The sequence below is a fragment of the Lonchura striata genome, chromosome 12 (assembly GCF_050655825.1).
Source record: "Lonchura striata isolate lonStrDom1 chromosome 12, ASM5065582v1, whole genome shotgun sequence".
Classification (NCBI taxonomy): Eukaryota; Metazoa; Chordata; class Aves; order Passeriformes; family Estrildidae; genus Lonchura; species Lonchura striata.
This window is the reverse complement of record NC_140714.1, coordinates 15,122,288-15,148,486: the sequence shown is the minus strand read 5'-3', so window position 1 is coordinate 15,148,486 and position 26,199 is coordinate 15,122,288. Positions and strand designations below refer to the sequence as shown.

Below are 26,199 nucleotides of genomic sequence, written 5' to 3'. Positions count from 1 at the left end.
CCAGGATTTTGCACATTATTCCCCTCATCTCCCCAAGCCAGCATGTTTCATCAGAAAGTAATTTTGTTACTGGAGTGAAAGGCATTCCCTAAAATCAAGTCACTATTAAAAATTTGCATTTTCTATATTCCCAAACCCTTACATATTCTCATGGGTAGCTCCATTAATACTTCAATGTCTACAAATATTTCAGGATACAACACACACCAACTCCAGCACAAACTCCTGTGGTTTCCAACACCACACCACAACCAGCACTCCTTCCCCTCCTATCTCCCTGGATTCCACAGCTGTAGAGAACCACACAGCAAAGCAGCAGACATGTAACAGCCCTTGGAAATTTCACCTTGCTGTAACAACACCAGGAATTACCACTAAAGTCGTGGTACCTGAGAAAGAAAATGCCACCCCAGTTTTCAAAAGCACAAAGAGGATCCAGGGAACCACAAGCCAGTCAGGCTCCCCTGGATCACTACTCACAGGCTTGATGCACAGCTGGCAGCTAAAATACAACTCAAACAAGGCCTCTGGAGGGCCCTCCTCAAATTCAGGAGGTGAAGGCTTTGTTACATACAATTTTATTGTTAAAAAATGCTGTAACACACATGCCAGTAAGAAAACTGGGTCATCTTGTTCAAGCACATCAGTCCTTTTTCTGCAGAGCAGCTTGCTGAGCTGCCTGCTTGGCATTGTTGGCCTGCATCTTCTTCAGCCCCTTCTTGTTGTGTTTCTTTGCAAATCTCATATTCCTCAGAAACTTGGGATCAACCTATAAAAATAAAAGAAAAATAAGCCATGCTGCAGAAGAGCCATCTATAAAAACACTTATAGCTCCATATTGTTCCAATTACTCCCAAATGTAGGCTGTGACTAGTTCAGACTTCTTTTCTGATTTTTCAACAAGATTACTCATCTGCAACCAGGCTTTAACAGCTGTTTTCATTAACCACCATGAACAAACAAAAAATCCCAAACCCCAGCAATAAACATAAAGAATAGGACAGGCAAAGCTGGAGGAGAGGCAGGACTGAACCCTCACTGAGCTTTGTGGAAGAAAAATTTTTACATCACTTCCAAAAAGCTTTGTAGACCGTGACATCTACAAAGCAAATAAAATCACAACCCTCCCCTAACACAAAATGAACTGTTTTCACTTTCAAGTATGGAAAAAGATCCTGTTGTACCATTTGGATAATTTCAGAAAAAGCAATATGCTGTCACTTTCATGTGTTTTGTCCATGAATGCTATTTCCTCTCTTTTTTTTTAATTTCCTGTAAGTGAAATTATCTGGATTATAATAGACAGTAAAACAATATTGAAGGAGAGAGCAGAGGAGAAGAGAAGGAGACACAGCAGAACCCAAAAGGGAAATTAACAATTTAACTGGCAAGTGTTTGTTTTAATGGAAACAACACCCAGTGACAGCCACCAGAACAGGACAGGGATACAACTGGCCACTGACTAAAATGCAGTTTTACAGACATAAAAGGGCAGATTTCATGTGGGTGAGAAATATCCCAGCTGCATGCCAGGTAAGTAAAAGAACTGAACCCCACAGTGGTTCTGACCCCTGGAAACAGGCCTCTGCAAAAAACTGTGTCAGTCAAAATAATACAAACTCTTTTTTTCACGGTTAAGCCTCAGTGACTCAAGAGCCTGGGAATCTCAGCAGAAATACTCACCCCTTTGAGAGATTCGTATCTGTGGGTTTTGGGCTTCTTGATGCCATTTCTGTGCCACTTACGGGCTACGTGGAAAATAATACAAATATTTAAATTACATTTTATGCTATTATTCAGCAGCTGCATTAGTTTCTTTTCTAAGTGTACCTGACTATCAAAATGATGTGGAATAGACAATTTTTAGACCCTTCCTATCCAAACTACATTTGAATTAAGAACAACTCTCTAAGCTCATCCCTTTGCATGGGCTTCCAATGCAAAGATTTCAGTCAGCTCATTAACTGACACCCTGACAGCACCACCAGCAGAGCAAAAAGCCTCACTCGTTAATAAATGGAAGCCCCTGTGGTCAGTGTCACAGGGCACTGTCACTCACTGTGCAGGGCCAAGCAGAACCTACTGGTGACCTCTGCTAAGTCACAGCACTGATGAGAAGACCCCAAACACGAACTCTTTCATCACTGTGGCCATCTCTGGATTGCACAGGACCCCAGGGACAAAGCTTTTCAGGAACATCACAAAATGACAAGATGGTTTTGGTTGGAAATAACTTGAAAGACCATCCTGTTCCACTCCTGCCAAGAGCAAGGACATCTCTCACCAGACCAGGTTGCTCCAAGCCCTGTCCAACATGGACTTGGACACTTCCAGGGATGGAGCAGCCACAGCAATCTGTGTCATCCTCACAGGGAAGCATTTCTTCCTAATATCCAACCTAAGCCTACTCTCTGTCAGTGTGAAACCATTCCCCTGTGTCCTGTCATTGCCTGCTCTTGTAAAATGTCCTGCCTGCCTGTCCTCTGCCTGCTCAGCTGGTGATGGCCACCATGGAATCTCTCAGGCTGGAAAAGCCCTCCAAGATCTTCGAGTCCACCACCACCCAGCCAACCAGACCATGGCACCGAGTGCCACGTTCAGCCTTTCCTTGAATACCTCCAGGTAGGGGACACCACCAACTTTCTGGGTAGCCCATTCTAATGTCCGACCACCCTTCCTGTGAAGAAATTCTTCCTAATGTCCAACACAAACCTCCCCTGGCACAGCTTGAGTCTGCATCCTGCCACCCTATTGCTGCTTACCTAGAAGAGGCCGAGCCCCAGTTTGCCACAGTAAAAGGTCCTATTTTCCTACCTACGTATTAATTCTACATTGAGCCCAAAGAGATCCCGACTCTTATCCCACTCCTTCAAATCCCCCGTTCGATCTCTGTACAACACCACCTTATCTCGCCACAAACCCCCGGGCAGGCGGTGCTGCCATCCCCGCGCCGGCCCCAGCCCGGTTAAAGCCCCGCTCACACTGGTTGTGCGTGGTGTGGTTCTTGGACTTGGCCATGGTCGCACCTGCGGGAGAAACACACACGGCTCAGCCGGGCCGGGCCCGTACAGAGTCCGCCCGGCCCCGAGCCGCGCCTGCGGCCCCGCTCCGACAGCCCCGGCCCGGCCCAGCCGGGCCCGGCCCGCGGATGATCCCGGATGGGCTCGGATGATCCCGGATGGGCGCGGATGGTGCCGGGGCCGCCCTTACCGGAGCCGCGCTCGCCGCCGCCGGACCGGAAGAGAGGGAGCACCGCGGGGGCTGCCGGGAATCAGGGCCGGGCCGGAACCCCGTGTCCTGCAGTTCCGCCCGGCAGGTTCCCCGCTGCCTTCCCGAGCCGCTGCTCTTTGCCCGCACCGCCCCGGCTCCCGCGGCCGCCGCTCCCGCTGCGGCTCCGTGAGGGACCTGAGGCCGCTCCCGCCCCGGGAAGGCCGCGCCGCGGCAGCACCGCAACACCCGGCGACGTGGCGGACCCAGTCCCTCGGTTACCCGGTTCCCCCAGCAACGCGGTCCCCAGCAACACGGTCCCCCCACTAAGGTGCCCCCCGCCGGCCGGAGGAGGGAGCCGGGAGCGGAGCCGGGAGCGGAGCCGGGAGCGGAGCCGAGGCCGCCCTGCGCGGGGCCCTGCCCGGCCGCCGCGGGAGCCCGAGGCCCTCGGGCCCGTCGGAATCCGGGCCGGGTTCGCCTGCGCGTCCCACGCAGTTCAGTCACGCACAGGCAGCGCTCCTCAGGGCGGGTTCGTCCCATGCGTTCATCTTGAGTTGTATGAAGCACCAGAGGCTCGAACAGCTCCGTTTGCTTTCAGACAGAAAGCTGTGCCACCTCGGTGACCCCAAACCCCCCCATGCCCAACACAGACGTGGCACAGTGCAGGGGTTTATGTTGAGAGGTTAAAGTTTCACTCCTGCAAAAGACACGGACTGAGAGTTTGGTATTTCAGTCTGTGAAAGGCACCAAGACGATGACTGTGATGGGAAATTTTCCTCCTGGAAAGGGTGGACATTGCAATGGTTTGCCCAGCGTGGTGCTGGAGCCACCGTGCCTGGAGGCGTCCAAGGAAAGTCTGGACGGGCTATGGATTGAGGCATCTCCCACGGTGAAGTGGCTCAGGAAGGAACAAGGCCAAGCTTGCCCAAGCCCCTGGGCTTGTATCTCTTGACCAATTGCAGCATTTCTGGCCAAGGCTGCTGGGATTTCAAAGGGGAACCTCTGAAAAATGAGCAGAAAAGGCCCAAGCTCTTCTGTGGTGTGGGAACAGACTGCACCTTTTTGTGGCATTGCCTTTATTTTTCAATGAGAGCCACAAGTGAATTGCTAAAAGTAACCCAGACTGAAAAAAATAGCCCAGAGACCAAATGCCCCATGGCCAGTACATAGAGTGAACTGGACAATTTTTCAGTGGCTGATTGCTTGCAGAGCAATTGCTACTCTGCCTTAGGTTCAGATAGCTATAGACAAGCTCTTCCTATTACAAAAACAGGGGAAAATAGATTGTCCTTGGTAGTTGGGTAAGGCTGATGAGAGTGAAATGAAAGCAGGCAGGAAAAAGAAAGAGAATGCAATTCAATTTCAGTATTATTTTGAGCAAGACCTAAGATGCAAAGTATATTTGGCTTCATTTCCTAGCCCCACCCCCGTTTTGGGCAGCTGTTGTGTAAAAATAGATTAAAATAGCAATATTCTTTTACTGGCATTTTGCAGCTGGAATATGAAGGTCTACTCAAAATCCTCCTTGATATGCAAACATCTGACTTTTTAAACTGTTGTTTTTTAAAATTCCTTCCACTGTAGAGAGCTGCAGTCTTAAAATATTTGTACATCACTGTGGCCAGCTAATTGCAGCCAATGGTAGAGAGAAAACCTGAGTTTCCTGATAACAGAGAGAGCCAAGCTCAATGGAAGACAGAACTGAATCTCAGAGGTGTGCTTGCCTCCATTGCACTGCAAAAGGCAGAAAGGCTGCCAGCCCCCTGAGCTTGGCCATTAGATTATGAAGATTCTTGATCTTTTTAACTAATTTCTGAACTTTCCTCCATAGGAAGAAACAGAAGGGTTTACTTTAGGGTTCTATCCACCTTCTCCAAGTTGTTTCAGGGTCTTGCTGCAATTATTGCTGTTGGATCTCCCTGGGAGGCTTTCCCAGCTGCTGCTCACATGAGCAGTCATAAAGGTGGGGATTAGAGAAGCTGTGCTTAATGCCCAGGTGGTTGCAAGATCCATAAGCCAAATTAATAAAATAAAACTGTGGAAGAACATTCAGTTTGTGGGGCTGAGTGTAGCATATTCAGGGCAGTTTATAAATCACTGCAAATCAATGCAGGGAATGAGGTGAAAAGGATGATCCAAGGCAGGACCAGGAGCTGTGTACACCACTGGGTGATCAAGCCCTGATGAGCTACTGTGCCTCTAATTATGGCGTTGCTAAGACGATTGGCCAGTTCAAAACCTTTAGTCATGCTTCTAGTGATTACAGACTTAATTAGTGCATGTTAGTCCAAGTGTCCTCTATTAAAGGAGCTGTGCTCGTTAAATAGGATGGTAATTACTCCAGCTGCAAAACAATTATGAAAAAATCATAACATAAAAATCCCACAGTGCCTTTGACAACTGTATCTTGGTCACTGTCCTTGCATCGTGCACGCTCATGCTGTCTATCTCTGTTCTGCCATGGTGTTCATGCTGACACCACATTTCAGCAGCCTCCCCTAGCTTGCCTCCTCCCTCCCTGTGAGGTGACTTTGGCTTGGGGTGCAGAGTTACTGGGGCTGCCCCATTCAGGCATGCCAGGACTGCCCATTGCCCAGCATGGTGCCAGGGCCAGAGCTGAGCCAGGCTGAGTTTCACAGGGGCTAGAACAGAGGCTGGGTCTGGGCATTTCCCAAAATATAAGGAAATTTCCTCCCCATTTCCACAGGAAGAAGACAAGGAAAGGCCATGTTCAGGTAGGATGCTGGACACAGTGTGACAGCACAGCTCCCCAGTGAACACTAAACCAGTGGTAAGCACTTCCAGGTGTTGATCAGGAGTCCAGCTGACTTTGCTTGGCACAGACCCTACAAACTGCTCCATCGTGTGGAGGTATCAAACACTGGGGAGAGTGCAGGGATGCTTCTGGCTATTCCTGATGGATCACATGAAGATTCCCACTCTGGGCTGCTCCCAGGGCAGCTCGGGCACTTCACCCATCCCCACTTATTCCCATGGCTCTGCAGACACCACCGAAGTGCAGCTGCAGTGTGCAGGGCTGCGCCTTGTCAGGGAGAGCAGCCTGTGGGATCCTTCCCACCCTCCTTCACCCCAGCAGCAGAGCCAGGCTGGGCTGTCTGGCAGCTCCCCAAGAGGTCCCTGCCCTGGCAGGTGCCCGTGGCTTTGTGGCGATTGTAGGGCTGTTCCCAGCCTGGGAACAGGACAAACAGGGCTTGGCTGTGCTGTGAAGCTGAGCGGTGCCGGAGGGGAGTGAGGGCGATGGACAAATGGCAGATATACCTCGAGAGAAGGCAGAAATAACGGGACATAGAGGCACTAGAGGGAGCCTGAGCACAACAGATCCCGCTCTGGCTCCAAGTGGAGAATTAGTCCCACTCAGGGAGAAGGGGCATCACCAGCGAGTAGCAGCAAATTTCACACAGCAGTTTGCCCCTTGACCTGGCATCCTACCTGGCTGGGCCTTTTTCTTTCCCCTGACAGCTGTTATAATTTCCTTGAAAGCATAAAGAAATGATTTAATTGATGGAAAGTGCCAGTCTACCAGCAGAGAGACAGCTGGCTCTGAGCACTTGGGATAGGAGGTGAGAAAAATCACTGGCAACTGGTGGCAATTGTCAGATGGGAGGGTTCAGGAGAAAAGGAATTCTTGCAAGGCAATGGAGAGCAGACGTGCTGATCCACAGCTGCAGATATCCCTGTGGGAAGGGGAAGTGTCACAGCACAGCCTTGCCAAATGTTCCTGGACTGATGGCAGGGACAAGGGAACAGTAGCTGAGGTTTGTGTCTCCTACTGGTGCATTCCAATTAGGAGAGCTGAGGTGCCAGAAGAGGCTGGACACCTGCATTCTTTTAATTTTGGATGTATCTGTTCCCAGTACATCTGAAAAGTGCATCTTCTTTTACAATGTTTGCAAGGGACCAAAATTTGCTTCTTACAGGATACGCAGGTTCAGCTCAGTAGAAATCAGAGAGGATGAATGAGCAGGGACCAGAAACAAATCCTCCATCACCCCTGGCTGATGTTGGAGGCTTTCATTCTTCCCTCAGATCAGCCCAGACACTCCATACATATTGCACAAGTGTGTTCCTGTAAGCAGCTTCCTAGCATGAAGGCAGGAAGAAAAACCAGGCAGCAGCCTGCAATGCAGCCCTGACCTTTCTCTCCAGGACTGCCACCTCCTCCTACTCTCCCTGGAGCTGGCACTACTAACAACTGGTTTCCTCTTGTTATTTTTCCACCTCCACTCCTTCCTCCAGAGGGGCGGCTGTGCTGGTGGCCCACGTACCAGTGACTCACAGGCTGGGACCTGCGAGGAACCAGCTAAGCCCAGCCAAACTTAGAAACATCTCATTTTCCATTGCCTACACCCTGGATACTGCTTCTGCCTGGGTTAATCGCTGGAGACCTTCTCCAGCTACCTGTGGGGTTTGGGAGGACCAGCAGGAGTTGGGCTGAGATGGAGCAGCCCTTGATGTAGATAATTCCATCTTGGTCAGTGTTTATCCAGCTTGCTTATAGCTGAAACCCACGAGATGTTCTGGGCATCAAAGAAGGCTTTTCATGCTTGGGAAACATGTGAATAAGGACATCTATATAGGACTGCGTGGTTGTTCCATTTTTCTGGAAGCATTTGAATGATTTGAGGGGAGCTTAGGGCTTTAAAAGCTGATTCTCCATCTGTGTCAATCAGCCCGGTCCATCTGGCTGGATGTCCCCAAATCAAGATGACAACTGCAATCACATAACCGAGCTTGGGGCACCTGCAAGGTGGGGAAGGATGGCCTGCAAAGGTGGAAGTGCTGCCGTGGCTGGGAGCTGGGAATGGGAAATAGCTGGGTGAGGAGCAGGCAGAGCAGGGAGGCGCAGCTCCGGGCACGGCGAGGAGCAGGACCTGCAGCTCCGCGAGCGGGGACAGCGCCAGGAAGGGAGCAGCCGTGCGCGCAGCCCACGCCTGCTGCTTTAACGGGATTTTCCAGAGCACTTCTTGCCCCAGTAACGGAAAAGGAAGCTCGCCTGCCGCTTCCGAAGGCTGGGGTGAACGTGTGCAGGCGACGTGACACCTGCTCAAGCCGCACTTCCCGAGAGCCCGGCTGCTCCCAGGGAGGGAGCGGAGCCGCAGGCGCGGCGTGCACCGAGCAGCTGATGGCTGCGGGGAGGAGGCGCACGGAGGCGGCTGGGAGAAACGGAGAGGGCTGACCTAAATAGATGCTCAGCTAATTTATTCATTTCTCTGCTTTATTATTTAACACAACTTCGAAACAGCTCAGGACTTCTGGTTCCTCTCGGCTCTGCTGCTGACGTTGGGGATGGGGTTATTTTTTACCTGATTTTGCTGTCTTGCTCAGCACCCCTCTCTCCCGGCAGGCAGGCCAGGCACACTATGGGAAAGCTCCAAAACAACCACTTTCTAGCCCCGAGCACAGAAAGGACTTGTTCTAAGTTGTTTTGAGCTTTTGATTCACCTTCTGCTTAAGAAGCTGTTCAATTTTTTGGCCTGCTTTATGCATTGCTAATAGGGAGATTTATCTCCAACTTAGCTGGCTGAGGAGGGAATTGGTGGGTTCATACAGCACGAGGCAGCCTTCAGCCTCCACTGACATCTTCCTCCAGGCAGGCTGCCAAAGGCTGCCCCAGGCTCTGCAGCGCAGGGGCTTTCAAGGATAAACCTGGAGCCTGTCTCACTTCCAGCCAGCCTCCTCTCTCCTCAAATCCTAGCAATCCCCTGAAACACTGTCCAGGAGGAATTTAGTACTAGAAGGACACGGAGCCCCTGCTGCTGGGAGAGCTGTTCAGGTTGCAGTTCACTCCACGGGCTGCACGTGTCCTCTGCGAGCCCATGTCACGTTTTAGCACTGCTGAGCTTGAACAGCCACAAGCTGGGGGGAAAAAAATTGATGCCTGTGCAGGTTGTCTGAACCCCTGCACCATTTCTGCGCAGGCACGAGGGACACAGGCAGAGCTGCTCCATGTGAAGCTTCCCAGGGTTCAAATCATACAGCACCCAACTTGTGCCAAGCAGGGCCCTTTAATTTTTCATTACAGTTCATCACTTGATGTATGAATTTAGGCCAGTGTTGTATACAGTTACCCAGCCCCTGTTATGATTTTTAAACTGGATTATTCATCGACCTGCTTGATTCCTTTCAGATTTCTAAGCAGTAAAACGAGCCCTGATGCTGTTTAGCTTGGCAGCAGGGGCATCTCAGCTCACCCACCTTCACACTGCTGGAGAGTTTGGTGATGCTGCTGGGAGCGGGATAGTGCAAAATAGCAGAAATGAAGCAGTTAAGGAGGCTGCAAGTTAAAGTCTTCCAAACCAGCAGGCACCGGAGGGGAACAGTTGGGCGTGGGGCTGGGAAAGTTGGTGCTGCTTCCCTGGCACAGTCAGCTCCTTCTCCTGCCTTCACTGGTTAAACTGGGGCAGTGTGAATCCTGGGCAGGGTCCTGTGATGGCAACCCACAGGGTGTGCAGCTTGGCCCATGTCAGGCTTTGATCTGAAGGGCTTTTTGGTAGTTGTTTTTAATATAAAGTGAGACTTTGGTCCAAGAGCCTTTCAAGGCCCAAAAGAATGAATGTGGAAGGGACAGAGGCAGCCCAAGTGATTTGAAGTTTCTCTTTCCCTCCCTATACCCTGGGCTGGTTTTGGTGGATGATGCTCCAGATTGCCTAATGAGGGCAGAAGGGCCCTACATCCCACACCCTCTGGAGCCTGGGGTTTCATTCCCTGTCACCCTAATTCCACAGGGCTGATTAGGATGGAGTTAAGGGCAGTTGAGTGTCACACTGGGATTTAGGATCCTTCACGTGGGAACAGTTTCTGCCCTGAAAGAGGAGGGAAGATCCCTTGATGAACCAGACTGGGCAGCAGGCTTGAGGTGAGGGCTCGGTGTGGCTGCCATGGAGAGGATTATTGGGAAGCCATGTTGACAAATGCTGTGGCTCAAAAGGAAAATTAATTTCCTCACAGAGATGGTTTGTTTGTGCAAAGTGGAGAGAGAATAAAGAAGCTGCCAAAAAAGACATTAAACCGCTGCTTACCTGCACTTCATATGATACCATGGCTGAAACCTCTCATTTGCAGCAATGTAATCCAAGATGTTCTTTCTGCAAAGCAAAAAAAGTAGGTTATTGCTCAAGCAGAGCAGGGGAGGGATAAAGAGACAAGCAGGGCCTGATCCTGCCAGGTTCTGTGTGTTCTGCCCTCTGAGCAGGGTTAAAACCCTGCCTAGCAGCCTGATTTGGGGGTTTTGGAAAGAACTTGCACACAATCCCTTTCCAAACCTTTAGGGAAAGGCTTGCTGTGCTGCAGAGGCGGGGCAGGAAGCAGAGCATGGGGCTCCCAGCCCTGCCTTCAGTTCCTGCCTCTCTAACCCAGGGACATGGTGGCAAGAGACACAAACCAGTAATCTTTAGTACTCTTGAAGCACATCTCAAAGTCCTTCGTTGGGAGAGAATTAACGACCCTCCACAAAACTAGGCCTGCCCTTTCCCAGCCCTCCCCACTTTCTTTTGGATGCATTACCTTCTCCAGCCACTGGATCATCCCACCTTTCCCAGGCTGCAGAGATGCTGCACACAGGTTTTGCTCAGCAGCCACAAAATCCTCCTCTGCAGCACTGCGAGGATCTTGTGCTATTTCTTCTCCTGCCTTTAGATGTGCAGAAATCCACTTGGCTTTGTCTGCTGATTGATTTTAGCCGTGGTGCTGTACCAGGATCTTTTCAGAAGGTTTTGCTAATTAAGAAGTCCTGTCCTCACTGAAACCACTGCTGCAAACAACTGTTGATGTGCTCCCTGCACCTTTTTGGGGTCAGTGCAGCCACCCTGTCTCTCTCTCTTGGAAGGCTGCTTCTCATCCTGGAGGGCAGTGACAGAAGGTTCCACAAACACTGTCCTTGGACATTAAAGACATAAATCAGTGGAGAAAAATGACTGACACCATCCTTTTTACATAATTCAAATGAAAACCTAATTGCACCACGGCTGCAGGGGAAGGGACTGGGATTGGCAAACAGGTTTGATGCAGAGTTCCCAGTTCCCACCAAGGAACAGTGAGGTGCAGGCTGTGCCTGGGACACCTGACTGCTTTAAATAGTGCTTGTGCCCAGCCTGTTCTGGAAATGGTGCTCAGGGGCACTGATTTCAGCCTGATACCAGTTGCATCCCTATGACAAAATGGGCTTTATTAGGAAAATAATATGGGCTGTGGCAACACTTCCATTAGCCCTGCTGCCATCCCACTCCCTGGCAGCTGAGTACCAGAATAACTGAGCTGGTCCACACAGGAGTGATGCACTGGGACACAGGACTGCCAGTGAAGGAGCAGCACAGCCCTCCCCTATCAGCCTCATCTCACTTGTGTTAGGGATGGCCTGATTTATGATTTGGCTTACATTAAAACACATTTCCTTCCTGAGCAGTTTTACTCAGGCTTTTCAAACACTTAATGAATCCGTATAAATCCTTAGGAAGTCTCTGGCAGGTGGACACATTCGAATATCCTTGGCACTCAGCAAATCTGATACATCCAGAGGGGATGGGGAGGACAGAGTGTCCAGCTAAGATCTGGAGGCAGGTGAACTTCAAGTATTTTTCACTAGAGCTCCAAAACTGTAGGCTTATTCAAGTGTTTTAGGATAAGACATCAAACCACGCTGACATGTAGTCAGGAAGAGGATGCAGGACAGACCTCAGGAGTCCTTAGTCTCCCCAGACACGTAGAAGATCTCTCTTTCCCCCCCACCAGTCTGCGTCATCATGCTGCCACCCCTTCAATTGCTGCAGAATCCTGAAAAATTGTCAGCTAAAGGTTTTTCTTGCCTGCTCTGGCCACCTGAAACAACCTTCTGTTCAGATGGCAGCACTGTTTCTTAAAACAGCTCGTCCTCCTGTCATTAAATATTTAAGAGAGCGCACAGGGAAAACCATGAGCTTTTATGGAGGCAGGATGGCACAGTGCTGGGAACCGCACAGAGCCCGATTTCAATAGTAATGAGATGGCAGCACAGCTCGGTTTTATCCTCCCATTGCTCCCCCCCAGCAGCATCCCCGGCATCGCATCCCCGTCCCGCTGCATGCGGTGCGTGGGGTGGGCTGGCCGGGCTGAGGTCCCGGCTTGCAGATGCGCTGAACGGAATCGTAATGACCTGAAACCGAGCGCTTGCCAGGGCCATGGGAGCGCGGCGGGCCCGAGCGCCGGCCGCGGCTCGTCCCTCACAGCTCCTTTGCCTCCCCACCATCACTTTCCCTGCTCTGCATTATTTTGGGGGAGTGGAGGGTGGCAGAGGGAGGGTGTCTCCTCGCTTTGCAGTTGCTGTAGCAACTGCGGTGTCTCTGGCGGCAGAGCACACGTTTCTTGCAGCCAGCCCGAGTGTGAGCTGCTGAACTGAAAGCAGATTGATTTTTTTCCCCTGCTAGAAAAAAAGCCTTCCTCTGCCCTCCCCACCCCCAGCAGCCAGAGCCCAGGAAAGCTAAGGACAGCAGCTGGGCACCAGCCCAGTGCCGACCCGCAGGGATGCTGCCGCGTCTGGCCGCTCCCGGGAAATCGTCTGCACATGAATCAAAGCCTCAGCACCTTCTTGAAACCATTCTCTGACCCCCCTCGGCTCCTTGGCAAGGACAAGCTGCCTTTCCCTAATCCAGGCTCCAAGGCAGGGTGGGGTTGCTGCAGCCATCCAGCTCATCCCTGGGGCAATTCATACCTGAATTCATTTCCACATGAAACAGAGAATCTGCTTTGGTGGGGAGGGACCAGTCGTGATCAAAACCTTCTCAGAAGAGGAGGATCAGCATGAGCTTTGCAAAGTTACTTTCCTGGGTAATGATTTTTAAATCGTAGAGCCTTTATCACGGGCTGGATTCATTTGGTGCCCATTTCCTGCTACCTGATAAGACTTTGCCTCCTAAATCCCGTTACTCCCCCATTTCCATCACCTTTGCACATCACAAGCCCTGACCTGCCCTCCCTTCCTTTTCTCTCTGAGAAACCAGAGAAACAGAGTTCCTTGAGCCATCTCTGAGAATGTGCTGGTGCCTCTTCTCTGAACCTCAGCTCCTTGGCCATTACACTGTTTTTTTATCCCAAGGCACGTTGCTCTGGTGTCCCACCACTGTGTCAGGACCATCCTGTGGCCACTGCAGGAACCCATTTAGAGCCCATCAGCCTGGTTTGGGCTCCACTCTGTATATGTGACATCTCTTTTTTCCTTCACCACTGACTTTATCTTTGTTTCAAATAAAGCATATCTTGCTGGCCAATGCATCCACCAGTTCCCATCAGCAGGCAGCTACACAAGAGGCCAGAGCAAAAGCAAAGCTTGGTGCTAAGGATTCTGTGTTGCTCATCACCCATGACCCTGTTTGCATCTCCTTTGGTTTCATTTGCAGAGTTCAGCCCTGGCCTTGCACAGATGCAGAGACCTGCCTGATTTTCCAGAATGCCATGAGCTCTGATCCAGCCTTTTACCACCTGTCTTTGGGCTGGCTGCCAGGGAGGGCAGGAATTTCAAGGGGGGGGGCTGTTCTTCATGAGAGGGGGAAGCAAAAAGGGAGCGAGTTAAGTTTCCCATGATCAGAATCCACCCTCTAAGCATTTCCTGGTGGGAACCAAATCTTCCTTCTGTAGGTGATCACCTGCACCACAAAATAAGAGATGAGCAATGCTCAGGCAGGGGCTGTAGTAACCTAAAATAGGTTTTTTCCACTGTAATAATTACTTAAAAGTGCCATTTCTTAGCCAGTGTTTTTGGGGCTGCAGCTGGAGCTTTATGTTCCCTGGGAAGTTTTCTTGAAGAACAGGTTGGCCACTTGGGGAATGTTTCACTGCTATTTTCAGCCTGGGACGTTTTCCTTTTTCTTCTTTTTTTTTTTTCAAAGTACAACAAAAAACCTGTCAACAAGTCACAAAAGAGTGATCTCAGTCTAAAATACGAGCCCTGGCACGGGAGGGCATTTGACTCAGAAGCCACTTCCCATCTTTGGAGACTTGAAGTATGTTCCACTTCGTCATCCTGAAGGTCTTTGGGCACTTATAAAAACAGAGTTTATTTATCCACAGTCAGAACAGCCTATCTATTATCTTGAAGGCTGAATTCAGAAAGTTTCTTCAGAAATTTATTGGTTTCATTCCTACCAGTCTGAACAGAAGTTTTCCACAAAGTCTGTCAAAATACAAATGTCTCAATTCCAATTTCCCTCGGTCTTTAGCAGGACATCACATTAATTGTATTAAAAAGCACTTTTATTAGTTACTGAGAAAGCAGGAGTCTGGCAGCTCTTCTTGACCACGAGCTATTCACTTTTGTGAAGTCTCCTTTAACAGTGCTTTGATCCAAAGCAGTGGTTTTCTCCACCAGCAAATTCAGCAGTGCCTGGAGCCAAAGGGACCAGCTCCAGGCAACGATTATTGGCTGCAGGTTTGAAGGGCTCTTACTGCTGCCTGGGCAAAGCTTTTCTGTTCCTCTGGAGGCTTCTCACATCCCCATTGTGAGAGCAAACCGAGTGGGGGAGGCACATGGTCAGCCTGAGGCCAGGGAGACCCAGGAGCATGGGCAGAAATGCAGACAGGATGGATGAGTTTCATCCCCACCTGTGACACTTTTGGGAGGGCTCAGTGAACCTTCAAACAGCTCGTAGGAGTTTTGCTTTAGTCTAATTGTGCATAACGCTGCTCCAGCCAAAACAGCCCAGCCTGGTGACATCTACAATGTGGCATCTACTTTGCAAGGGAAAGGTGGCAATGAAAAAACCCAGCAGTTCCCAGTCCTCCAAGGGGCAAGGAAATTATATTCCCCATCTGATCTCCATGGGATGCTCTGGGTTTGCTCCTGCAAACATTCAGTCATTCTGGAGTTGTGTGAGCAGCCAGAAACCCAAAATTCCCACCTGCTGCCTTGCATCAGCATCAGCTCTCCTGAATTCCCTGAGCCAACAGCAGAGCATGAGGAGTAGGATGGGCACTCAGCACACGAGCCAGCTGCAGGATCCATGCAATTCCTGGGATAAAAGCACCAATGTGAGATACAGCTGGGCCATTAGCATTAAAGGAAAAACTCAGCTCTGCTGTCCCATTCTAAACAAGGTGACAGACATTAAGTGTCATCGAATGAGGCTGGACTTTACCTCATAGCACTTTTTTGAGCATCTCCAATGCCACTCCAAACTGAGTCCCTGCTTACACTTCAGCTCTAGAAAATACTTCAAGGAGTTCCGACACACACACATTCAATCCCCATGGGGAAGAAGGCAGTGCTCTGATAATTGAGACATTAATGCTGAAAGACTGAGCAGGATTCCCTTGGTTGTCACAGCTTGGCTGCTGGGAGCTTAGAAAAGAAAATAAATAAATTTGGACTTTGTTGAAATAGCCAGTGGACTGAAACCTGGGGATTCCTGAAAACAGCTTTGCTGGAAAGGAGCATGTGTAGAGGTTTGGGGGATCCCTCCCATGGTTGTGTAAATATCTCAGCACTGACATTGCAAGTTGAAAATGTTGTCAGGGCTGGCAGAATTGCACCCATCTGACTGCACCAGGACCTCCAAAAACACTCCCACACTGTCATCTTCCAGCCAGGCATGTGCAGATGTTCCCTGCAGAAGGATGGCTGGGACAGGCACAGGTGAGAGCCCAAGATCTGTTTGGAGCAGAGAAGTCCCTGCAGAAATAGTTTGTTGGATGCTCAGGTATCTGTGAAGGGATCAGTTGGTCAGCAGAAACCCAGAGAGAGAAGATTTCAGACAGGAGGAAAAGCTGTGCCACCCAAAAAGAGCCCAGCTCTTATCACAATCCTCTGTGATCCAACACTGGTTTAGCACAAATTTACTAGGAAAAATAAATGCTCTTAGGTTTAAGGATGGGTATCTGAAAAATAAATCTTACAGCTCCTGCCCCTGTAGAGCAGCTGAAGACATTTTGATCAGAAAAATGCCTTCTCAGCCTCTCTTGCTTTTCCTGGAGGGCCTGGTGGCCTCTTACCTACAAGAGTGCAAAGGATCCAGCATCAGGAATGGCCTTCATTCATCACAGACACTTAATCTTTTCCTTTTATTTTAGTTCTCCACCCAGAATTTTAAACCACAGATGTGTCAATTAAGGGCTGAGCAAGGTCTGGTCACAGCTTCTTCATGGGACAGCTGCTGCACCAGAGACCAAGTACCAGTGCCAACATGTGCTGGAGGGACCTCATTGTCTATAATTTAGCCCAGTTTTTCTTTCAAGCACTGGCTCAATCATAATTTCTAGAAGCCAGAAATCATGGTGCCAGAAAAAATGGTGCAATTCATTGAGTGTCTGATGTTCTGACACGTGCTGGTTTTACACCTGTATGATCCAATGGCCTCAAGAGAACCAGCCCTGACTTCTCCTGGCTCGATGGAGAGGAGAATCTGGCATTTCCATTATTTATCCCATGGACACAGCCCCATCCAGCCTGACAAACAGCCCTGTCACATGTCTTTTGCACAGCAGGGGAGAGCCTCAATTACACAGGGTGGCCACACATGGGCCACCAGCTTTGCTGTTTACAGGAAGCACCAGCACAGAGCATGGAATTAGAAAGACCACAAGGAAGTGAGGGATTATTTACTGGAGATTAAAGGACATGGAAAAACCACAGGACAAATCAGTGGGGCCTAAGCAATGGTAGCTGCTATTTCAGTCTTCCAGCTGCTGGCATTCATGCTGGTCATACTGTGATGGGAGAGCTGGGGAGGAATTAAGGACAAGAGGCTGCTCTGCTTTTGGACACCAAAGAATAGGTCCCCAACCTGCTGAAAGGACAGATTTCTTGTTCATTCCTGAACCATTCCTGTGTGTCTTTCTCCTCCCCAGGTGTGATTCCTACTTGTGGACTGCCCCTCCAGGCCGGAGCAGACCTGGCTGTCAGCAAAGCAACTGGGATGTGCCCATGAGTTAGGCCCAGATGAGTCAAGATAAAATATCTCCTCAGACTTGGAAAGTCCCACTGCCCATGGGTTCATCTAATTTTTGCTGAGATCTGCTTTTCAGCTATGTCTGGCCAGCAGAATTTAAATGTTGCTTATGAGCTCGGACATTTGGACTGTAACTGGGCCCAGTCTCATGTCAGTGTGTGCCCACCTCTTTCTGCAGCTGTAGATATACAACTGCTGTCCCTGGGGCTCTCCAGGGTGGTCACATGCTCAACCACATTTTCCCTGAAAATCCTGCAAGATTTTCCCAATGCTTGGCTATACTTCCTAAAGCACTGTGCTCCTGGCAGGTAAAGCTGTTTACAGCAGTTCTGCTGCCCTTGTCCCACAGCCATGCTGGCAATATGGCTGTCACTGGTGTCCTGAAACCAGTTTTGGGATAGCATCCAAACTCCTCCACCAAGCCCCCTCTCAGGGAGTCAGGTGAGTCTTTGGCTGCCTCTCTTTTCAAAGACACAAATATCACTTTATCATCTCCTCCCCAGCTTTTGCTATACCTCAATGCCACACCACAACAGGCCACCACTAGGTGCCAAGTGACATCCCCCATCCATCCCCACACTGATACAGACTGAGCTTCCACCACCACCAGAGCAGCATCTCCAGCAGCCCTGGTGCCCCTTGTGCTCAGCGTGGGGCAGTGATTCAGCTCTGACTCAGTGGGAAGGTGGCCACTACTCCCTGCACTGTCCATGGTGGAAAATACAGAGCTAAGCAAAGGCAGCAGGGAGGGAGGGACGGAGGCTCCCTTGGTGAGGAGGAGCCCACAAAAGGCTCCCACTGACATTTCCCTTTCTCTGCATCCATGTGGCTGAGGGAACACAAAGGGCATTGCCCTCATGTTTGACCAGAGCAGTGCTTGGCTGCTGGTGCCATGCCATGGACTCCACCTCAAAAGCTAAGAGCTCAGTAGATTTTTCTTACAACAGGGAAAGGAGAGCATGAATGAACTTATTTCACAACCTCAGAGGAATACCCAGTCATTGCTAGCTTGACATAGGCTGCAAAAAGTGATGGCTAAGAAAATAAAGCCTTATTCTTTCCTGAATGTGTTGGCTGAAAAATAAAACTCTTCCACGGGCCAGCAGCAGCGTTTCCATCAGCTACATGGCTGATCCACAACACAGTGACTTCCAGAGCAGGACCTGACCTGCTGCACATAATGAAAGGAAATTGAAGAACTGAGTTTACATAATTCTTAAAGGGTCTTGAGGCACATTGTGCACTGAGCCTGCCCTACCCCACACAGGTGTCCTCAGCAGCATGTCCCATCCTGGGCTCGCAGCAGTTGGAGGGAAAACAATGCCATCTCCAGTGAACATAGCATAAAATCTCTCCAGAATATTTCCTTCTCCCTGGTCTCTGCATATAGAAAACCTTGCCACAAGGTCAGTCCCAGGTGAGGCTCAGTCACCTGCAATGAGCATCTCAGAGCCTCCATGACACTGAGGGTGACAACCTCTGCCTCAGAGAACCTGCACTGCCAATAAATTGGTTCAATGGCACTTTCTCCCCTCAGAAATGAGGACTAAGAGCCAGGACATGCAGAGAAAATAACCATGCCACAAATGCTCATTTAATTAACTCAATTAATTTTTACCAGGGCCTCTTGGGTCATTCATTGTAGCTGTCTGTGCTGGGAGAGCCGGGCGCCGTCGCCTGCTGCAGCCGTGTCTGAAGCAGTAATGTGGCTCTGGAGATGTATTCCTCTCCACTCACCATATAACTCTTCTGCCACCAATCCACATAATTTTCTCTTATTATTGAAGTGGTAAAGTCAGCTTCAGGAACTCAGAGTCTGGTAGTAGGGATTTGCAGTTTGGAGTCTACAGCTCTCTTGTGCAGTTCAGTGACATTTGAAGGTAAATAAAAAAAAAACACATTAATAATTCCAATTCCCTCCTCAAAAATTTCACCCAAACAAACTTCCCACCCAAACCAGTGTTTTTTAGACTGCTTTTTAGTGACTGGTTTAGAAGGCAGGAAGTGCTAGTAAATGCACTCCCCTGTCACAGCTGCAATTCCACTTTCAAACACATCTGACTTCTGAGACTGGCTTGGATTTTTGTGGCTCATGTTATTTTTCCTCCTTTATTTAGCATTCAAAATGGCTGCAAGTAGGAGTTAAACCAGAGCCCAGTGATGCCAAGGCATTTCTCCCCTCCATCCTTCTGGCCTGTGTTCCAGGGTTCCCAGAGCAGCCGTGGGCAGGGCAGAGGTGGCTGGGATTGTGCTGGGGACTGTTTCCTCCATATCCTCGTGTGCATTGCTGGGTGTGTGTGTGGATTTCTCTTTCGGTGTTCCTGAGGTCAGGGTGATCCCAAGAGAGATCCAAAAGAGATCTTTGCTTCCCTTGCCCGAACGCAGTTAAATGAGGAGTGTTGGAATGCTTCCAATTGTGTTTTCAAGGTTGTTTATTTCTTCTCTTATCCATAATATTTTCTCTCTGACCTGCCATGGTCCGCCTGGTAAAGAAGCCACAGCAGTCTGGCCTCGAGTCCTGGGCAGCTCCCACATTATATACCCAAACCTACATGTACCATGTTTACAGTTCCCATACCAATACCTAAGATCTATGTTGGACAGTGTGTCCCTACCTTAAACCAATAGAAAAGTGTCACTATCACAGCAACACATGGAGGACAAGAAGAACAAGAAGAAGGTCAGGACATGCCCAAATCCTTCCATCTTGTCCCCCTTGAGCCCCATTCTAAAAATCCCAATATTCTACTTTTCCATCCTGTGTTAGTTCAAATCTCACACTACCCTTGTGGCTTGTAGTTCATCATCCAGAGTTGACAGATTTCCATGGGCTAAAATTGAAGCCACATATGTTTTTGACTTCTTGCCAGGGTCTCTGAGACCCCTGCCAGGGTATCGAGACAACCAGGGCAGCCAGAGGGATGTCCTGGACTCGGGCAGGTGTGCCACATTAGGGAACAAACAGTGACTTTCTTTTGAGGTGTGTAAAATCAGGAGAGCAGCTCCCTCACTGGCACCAGCAGAGAGCAGAACGGGTCCCAGGCAATGTTAGCAGCTGTGGCTGCAGCCCACTGGCTGTTGGAGAAGAGATGCCCAGTGGAGAGGATGGGATCTCATCCTTTGCTGCTACACACCCACCCGTGCCTGGGCACTGCCCTTCCCAGCAAAACCACCAGCAGCCTCTTCAGGGGATGAATGACCCAACAAATTACAGGGAAGGACAAAAACAGGATTTCACTTTAACTTGCAACCTTTTTTTTTTGTTTTTTTCTTGTGGACCTATGAAATGGCCAAAGTTTTTCAGGTGTGTTCCACAACCCAGCAAGAGCCTCTTCCCGTGCTGGTCCAGCCTTCATCAGCCAGGGGAGAGGAGAGGGCCGGAGCAGGGGATGTTTCCTGATCCGGGATTTTGTGGATTCCCCTGCCCCGAGCAGCGGGAGTTGCATGATGTGGAGGCACAGGCAGGGGACTGGCTTGGTGACAGCAAGTCTGCTCAGTCACAGCTCAAATGGCTTAATAGAAACTGGATCCAACAGGTCCAGCCTTGTGGGTTTTGATTTAAACTGCAGTTGTAAGGTGTGATTAGAGGCGGGGGATGCTGTGCCAAGAACTAAGATGTGAAGCAAAAAACATATATTAAAAAAATAAAGTCCTTCAGTCTTCCCCTAAACGATGTTTTTCAATCGTTAACCCTTTGTCTACCACTGCCAGATACCCAAGGAAATCCTGGGCTGTCTGACACCTTTGGCTCTGCTGCTTAAATCTCCAGAGGTCTGTTAGCACTGCAGAGGAGTTTGACCACTGAGGTTCTGACACTGATGGGTTTGCTATTAATAATAACCACAGCAGGGAACAACTTAGTCTTTCCTGCCACTGTGCCTGAGAGCCAAGGAAGTCTGTGCCCTCCCTGCATCCCTCACACTGCCCAGCCAGGGCTGGAGCAGGGGCTGTGTTTGGCTGCCTTCTTCTTGGGTAAGTCCTATGCAGTGTAGAAGGGAGCAGTGCTTTTCTGGATGGTCTTGTAACTGTCGGGAAACAGTTAAATCTGGTCTTTTTTTTCTGTCTAAAACTAGTTGCTCAAAACCTCAATAGTTAATTTGGCAACTGGAGACCTTTGGAGATGTTAATACAGCTCAAATCTTCAGCCCATATGGATAAAATAGTAATTCAATAAAATTGCTGGTTCTTTATCTTCATGTGGCATCATCACAAAGTTAATTTCAAGCTTTCCAGTAAGCTGTAATGTATCTTTTAACCTAAGAGCTCTTTTGCATGACACTGAAATAGGTCCCAGTCTATATACATCAGCTGCCAATACAAATGTATGGTTCAGCAATAGTAAAGAGGATATAAAAGACTCCCACGTTACAAATGTAGGAGGCAGAGGATATTTTAGCGTGGCAGTGGTTACACTTTTGGCAGCTTTGCTATAAGAAACTTTGTTTTCAGAGCCTTAAAATATTCCCTGTGCAGTGCAGACTGACATATTTGCTTTCAACAGAGCTATCTCAGGGGCCAGGGCTGGTGAACGGAGCTCAAGGATGTGGGGGAATGCAAAGAAGATGGAATTAATATCAACCTATGTTTAAACAGGGTATTTCCTTACAAAATGCAAATATTTACAAATGCCATCAGATCCTGATAGGATTATTTCCATGAATACAGATGGGCACTCAGGAGGTACCTGCAGGCACTGTGCCCAGCCCTGGGGCTTCTTCAGGAGCTGGGGGCAAGGCAAAGAAGCTGAGCAGGCAGGCCAGGAGCCAAAAATATGAGGGCAAAGAGATGTAAGACAACAATCTTATGTAGGAGAAGTCTCTGGAGACTTCCACTATCTTCCATCTGGTGGAGATCTCCTCAAGTTCACTGCCAAGGTGCCACTGCTGGGTGCTGGTCTGGACCTGAGATGTTACTGCCTCAAAGCAGAGGGAGCCCATCCACAGCTGGCAGGTGGATGTTGGCTTCCACGTGTCTCCCAAGTCATCCTGGAATCTCATGATCCACCAAGGCACTGTGTTACCTCTGGAGAAAATCAGTCCTGCCTTGGTGCACTCTGAAATGGTCAGAGTAGCTGTGAAACCTTGATCCAGGCAGTGTTTAGAGCAGAAAAGGGGAACTTGTCTCACATGGCTGATGGGGAAAGATGCAGCAGGGACAGCAGCAGAGCCACAGTTTTGCCTGCACTCTGCATCCCCATGAGGCAAGGCTGAGCTGTCCTCCAGACCCCAAATGCTGAGGGCCACACACCATGTCCCTTGACTCTGGCAACTCAGACCAATAAGGGAGAACACCAGGAAGATTTTTTTGAAATTTGAGGATGGATGTCCAGACCCTTAGAGACTACTGAACCAGAGGCAGAGCAGAGGAGCAGGAGGGAGGTGGCTTTCTACTGTGTCCTGACTCCCAAATGACATTTGCCAGGGTCCAACCTGTGGCAGGACAGGAGTGGAATCTTTGTGTCCTTTCTGATCAGTTTGAGCCATCAATTTCTTGCAGAAGGGAGTATCTGAGAATTCAGATGGGCCAAAATTGAATAGCAAAGTAAGTGTGAAGCCATGCTCTGCTCATGAAAATACTGGGAAATGGGCAAATGTTGACCTGGCCCAGGGTGTGAGCTGAGCACCAAACCTGAGAGAGCTCTGGATCCAGCAGAACTGCTCTGTGTCAGGTGCAGGCCAGACAAGCTTAAAAGTGGAGTAAATAACTGAACAATGTCCTTTCAAAATGTTCTCTGCACACATACAACTCTAGAAATTTAACCCTGTTTGTTAGAGTTTCTAAGCCAGCAAGAAAAAGCACTTCTTATCATCAAGCCTCCTTTGAAAAGCTCATTGCTGCTTGTGCTGAACCTGGATGGGGTCTTGGCACAGAGGATTTGGAGACCATGTGATGGCATTATAGTTTCATGCTAATCTGTCCTCATGGTGTGCTATTAAAAATAAATAAAAACCATGGCTTCCTAATCCACAGGTTACTAACTGTGGGAAAAATGCATGTGTCACTGCCTTAGCAAGGGATTAAAAGTGTCACACTTTTGTGTTTATTTATTACAAAGTGAATGTATAAACACATTGTTACTAACCTGAGTGCCTGTATTGCAAAACCCATGCAGCTGCTCCTGCAGGACCAAACCCTCACATCTTCAGCAGAAATGCTGTGCCAAGCCCTGCTGCAGCTGTGGGGGCTGCATGAGGGATCACCCAACCCCTTTGTGCATGGACAGCTTGGGGGATTTGGCAGTGCCTCACTAATAAATGTTCTTGCCAATGGCAAGTTTGTTGGGATTCCTAGGAAGTAAAAGAGAAAGAAAGAAGTTGTTTTGATAGTAGATCAGGTATCAAAGAAATGAAAATAACCAGGTACTTTTTCAACCTGCAGGCTGAGCCCTCTGCCATGAATCCAGGTGTTCCTGCCTGGGGTGAAACTCCCCCCAGTTCAAAGAGGCAGCACGACAGCACTGGGGCTCTGATCTGCACAGATGCATGAGGCCCAGAACAAGGTCTTGATTGCAGACTTCAGAGAAGTATTTTTATTGCATTTTGCCTCTCCAACCAGCCAGGTGAGGCAGTTCCCAAGGAGGAATAATCCTGCCCAGACCAAGGAACAGTTTCCTCCTCTTCTCTGCTTCACGGGATGAGGAAATAAATGGCCTCATAGATGAGCAATGAGCCAGACAGCGAGTGTCTTCCACCAGACTGCAAGTCCTCCTGCAGGGACACTCCTGTGCTCTGCACACACAGAGCAGTGGGGTCCTTGGAGGGAGGATGCATTGGCCAACATTTTGTCAACCAGCAAATAAAGATGAATTAGTCCTGGGAAAAAACCTAACCCAGTGTGTGCTCCACTGAACAAACTTTCCTTTGAATACTGAGAAGATGCCTGGGTTCAGCCTCTGCTGCTCCTTCTGTCCCAGCATACAGTGAGGCACCAGTCACCTACTCCTAATTAACTGGATGGGTAACTCAGCAGCACAAATCACCTCAAGTTACCTTGGCCATGGAACACAGCAGATCCTTCCACAATGAAACAGCATGGCAGGAATTATCCCAATCCATAATTGCTCTGAGCAGACAATAAACCAGCTTGTGCTGGTGGAAGTAGCCACTCGGAGGTAATAACCCAGTGAGTAACAATAATGGCAGCAGATACTTGATAAAAAGCAGGGAACAAAAGAGAAAGCTTTCTCTATTATACAGAGAGCGGATGTTTTCTGTTTGCTTCCTTCATCTCAGAAATGCACTTGGCTCTTTGGAGAGTACAGCTCACCCGCACTCACAGCAAGAGGGGGCTGGGGCTGGGGGAGGAAGGGGTCGTTCTTCACTGCTGAGATCATGAATAGGAAAATTTGTTTTCTTCTTTTAATCTTTCTTGGATTTCTACCCAGCTGGTACCCAAGCATTTTCTTTTCTTTCCTTTTCTTCAAGAGAAATGTTTGCATATCAGTGGGGGGAAAAATGCAAGCCTGTTTCTGGTTAAAAAAGGGCATTGAGGTACAGACGTGCCTGTTCCCCCCATCCACACCCTGTGAGTGCTCAACACTGGGCAACAGGAGAGTTGAGCCATGATTATCTGAGGAAAATTCCTAAAACCAGGAGCTTGCCTGTGCCTGGTGCAGGTGCCTGCTGTTCCTGCTTCTCCTCCTGCACGTGGCTGTGACCTCTTGTTGCCCAAGCTGCTCACACTGGGGGTCTGGCTGCTTGCCCTGTATCTGCTGGCCTGGTCTAAGCCCAGAGCTCATGCAGGGGCTATTAGCCACCTGCCCCTGATGAATTGGTCTCTGAGAGCAGGACATGGGGCAGAGGAAAAAAGAAGTCACCCCATGCTCCTCAAGTGCCACAAAGGCAGCGGCATGGCGGGAGCAGGTGGGCAGTGACTCAGCCCCGAGGACGTTTGTGCTTGTGGCTCTGGCCCTGCACCAAGTGCTTGGCACCAGCTCTCCAGTGATGCCCATTCCATGCTGGGCTCCCTCCTGCTTCCCCAGCCATGCCACCTGCCCCCAAGCCACCCCCTGCCCCCAGGAGGGCTGCCAGGGCACGGGTGTCAGTGCCACAACAGCCCCCATGGAGAGGACAGGAGGTGGGTGGCATGGAAATCACACCAAGGTGTGGAAGATGGAACAGCAAAACCCAGGGGACATTGTTGGGGGTTTAGAGATCCAAGTGCCAGCTGGGCACTGCTCTGCTCCAGCCACCCCGAGCTGTGCCCTGCAGCATCACTAAGCCTGCAGCCAGCCATCTGCAGCGCAGAGCACCAGGGGACGGCTCTGCAGGCTGCAGGGGCTAAGCACTGCTCATTAAAGTGCCGGGGAAATGTGAATGAAGCAGATGAATGGAAGAAGAAATGAATGAAGGAGGGGAGAGGAAGTGAATGAATATTGCATTGACTTGGTGCCTTTCATCCCAGGATGGCAGAGCTGTGCAGCACAGCTGATGGGCAGGCACCGTGTCGGTGCTCCCTGGAGAAACCCCCGGTCAAAACAAATCAGATTATTTCCTGTTGACAGAGCCCTTCAGGGAAAGGCAAACAGGGAGATGTGGCATATGGATTCGTATTACTTGAAGCACGAGGTTTTCCCCAAACAAAATCCCTCCGACTCCCCCTTAATCGATGTGACAGATCATTACTTTCCGAGCTGCTCTCATTCTTGTTATTCCAGACACCGGGTGATTTCCATGGCAACAGCATCCCAGCCACCCCAGGCCTTGTCCTAACCTCTGTCATCTGCTGTCGAGTCACACCAGTGCATAACCTGCAGAGAGGAGCAGCAGGGCCACAAAGGTGCCTTTTGCACCCTCTGCAGCCCTTCCCTGTAAGCCCCAGGGAACCTCTTGCAGCCAAGTGCCACACAGGGCTTGCAGGCAGCTGTGGAGGAGCATGTGGAAATGAAAAAAAAAAATTTCTGGAGGTTTTATTGTGCTGTTTTAGAACACAATCAGCTGAACTGACTGGCGAATCTGGCTGAAACTGGGATCCAGGATGGTTTGAATGGGGATAATGGGAAGGAGCTGAAAGATGCTGTTGCTCCCTTGTTAATGCAAAGCAGGGTAGGGACCAAACCTGG

At 49.6% G+C, this 26,199-nt stretch overlaps 1 protein-coding gene across 2 annotated transcripts; it reads right to left on the bottom strand.

The window, feature by feature from the left end:
* Nucleotides 1-528: 528 nt before the first annotated feature.
* On the bottom strand, nucleotides 529-5,133 carry RPL29 (ribosomal protein L29). Of its 2 annotated transcripts, none has more exons than XM_085590122.1 (4): nucleotides 3,211-5,133; nucleotides 2,904-3,026; nucleotides 1,684-1,748; nucleotides 529-769 (listed from the first exon to the last, which is right to left on the bottom strand). In XM_085590122.1, exons 1-4 carry the CDS (start codon nucleotides 3,745-3,747, stop codon nucleotides 751-753), a joined length of 744 nt encoding a protein of 247 aa, XP_085446248.1. In that variant the 5' UTR covers nucleotides 3,748-5,133; the 3' UTR covers nucleotides 529-750. The 2 variants fall into 2 exon arrangements, with proteins under 2 accessions (XP_085446248.1, XP_021389394.1); XM_021533719.4 differs by having other exon boundaries at nucleotides 2,982-3,026; nucleotides 3,211-3,266.
* Nucleotides 5,134-26,199: the final 21,066 nt, after the last annotated feature.

Excerpts from the sequence above, each read along its gene's own strand:
- RPL29 (XM_085590122.1), bottom strand. The coding sequence starts at position 3,747 with ATGGGACGAACCCGCCCTGAGGAGCGCTGCCTGTGCGTGACTGAACTG. Across the intron at positions 3,027-3,210 it reads CGGCGGCGAGCGCGGCTCCG|GTGCGACCATGGCCAAGTCC; the intron begins GTAAGGGCGGCC and ends TTTCTCCCGCAG. Across the intron at positions 1,749-2,903 it reads GGGGTTTGTGGCGAGATAAG|CCCGTAAGTGGCACAGAAAT; the intron begins GTGGTGTTGTAC and ends TTTTCCACGTAG.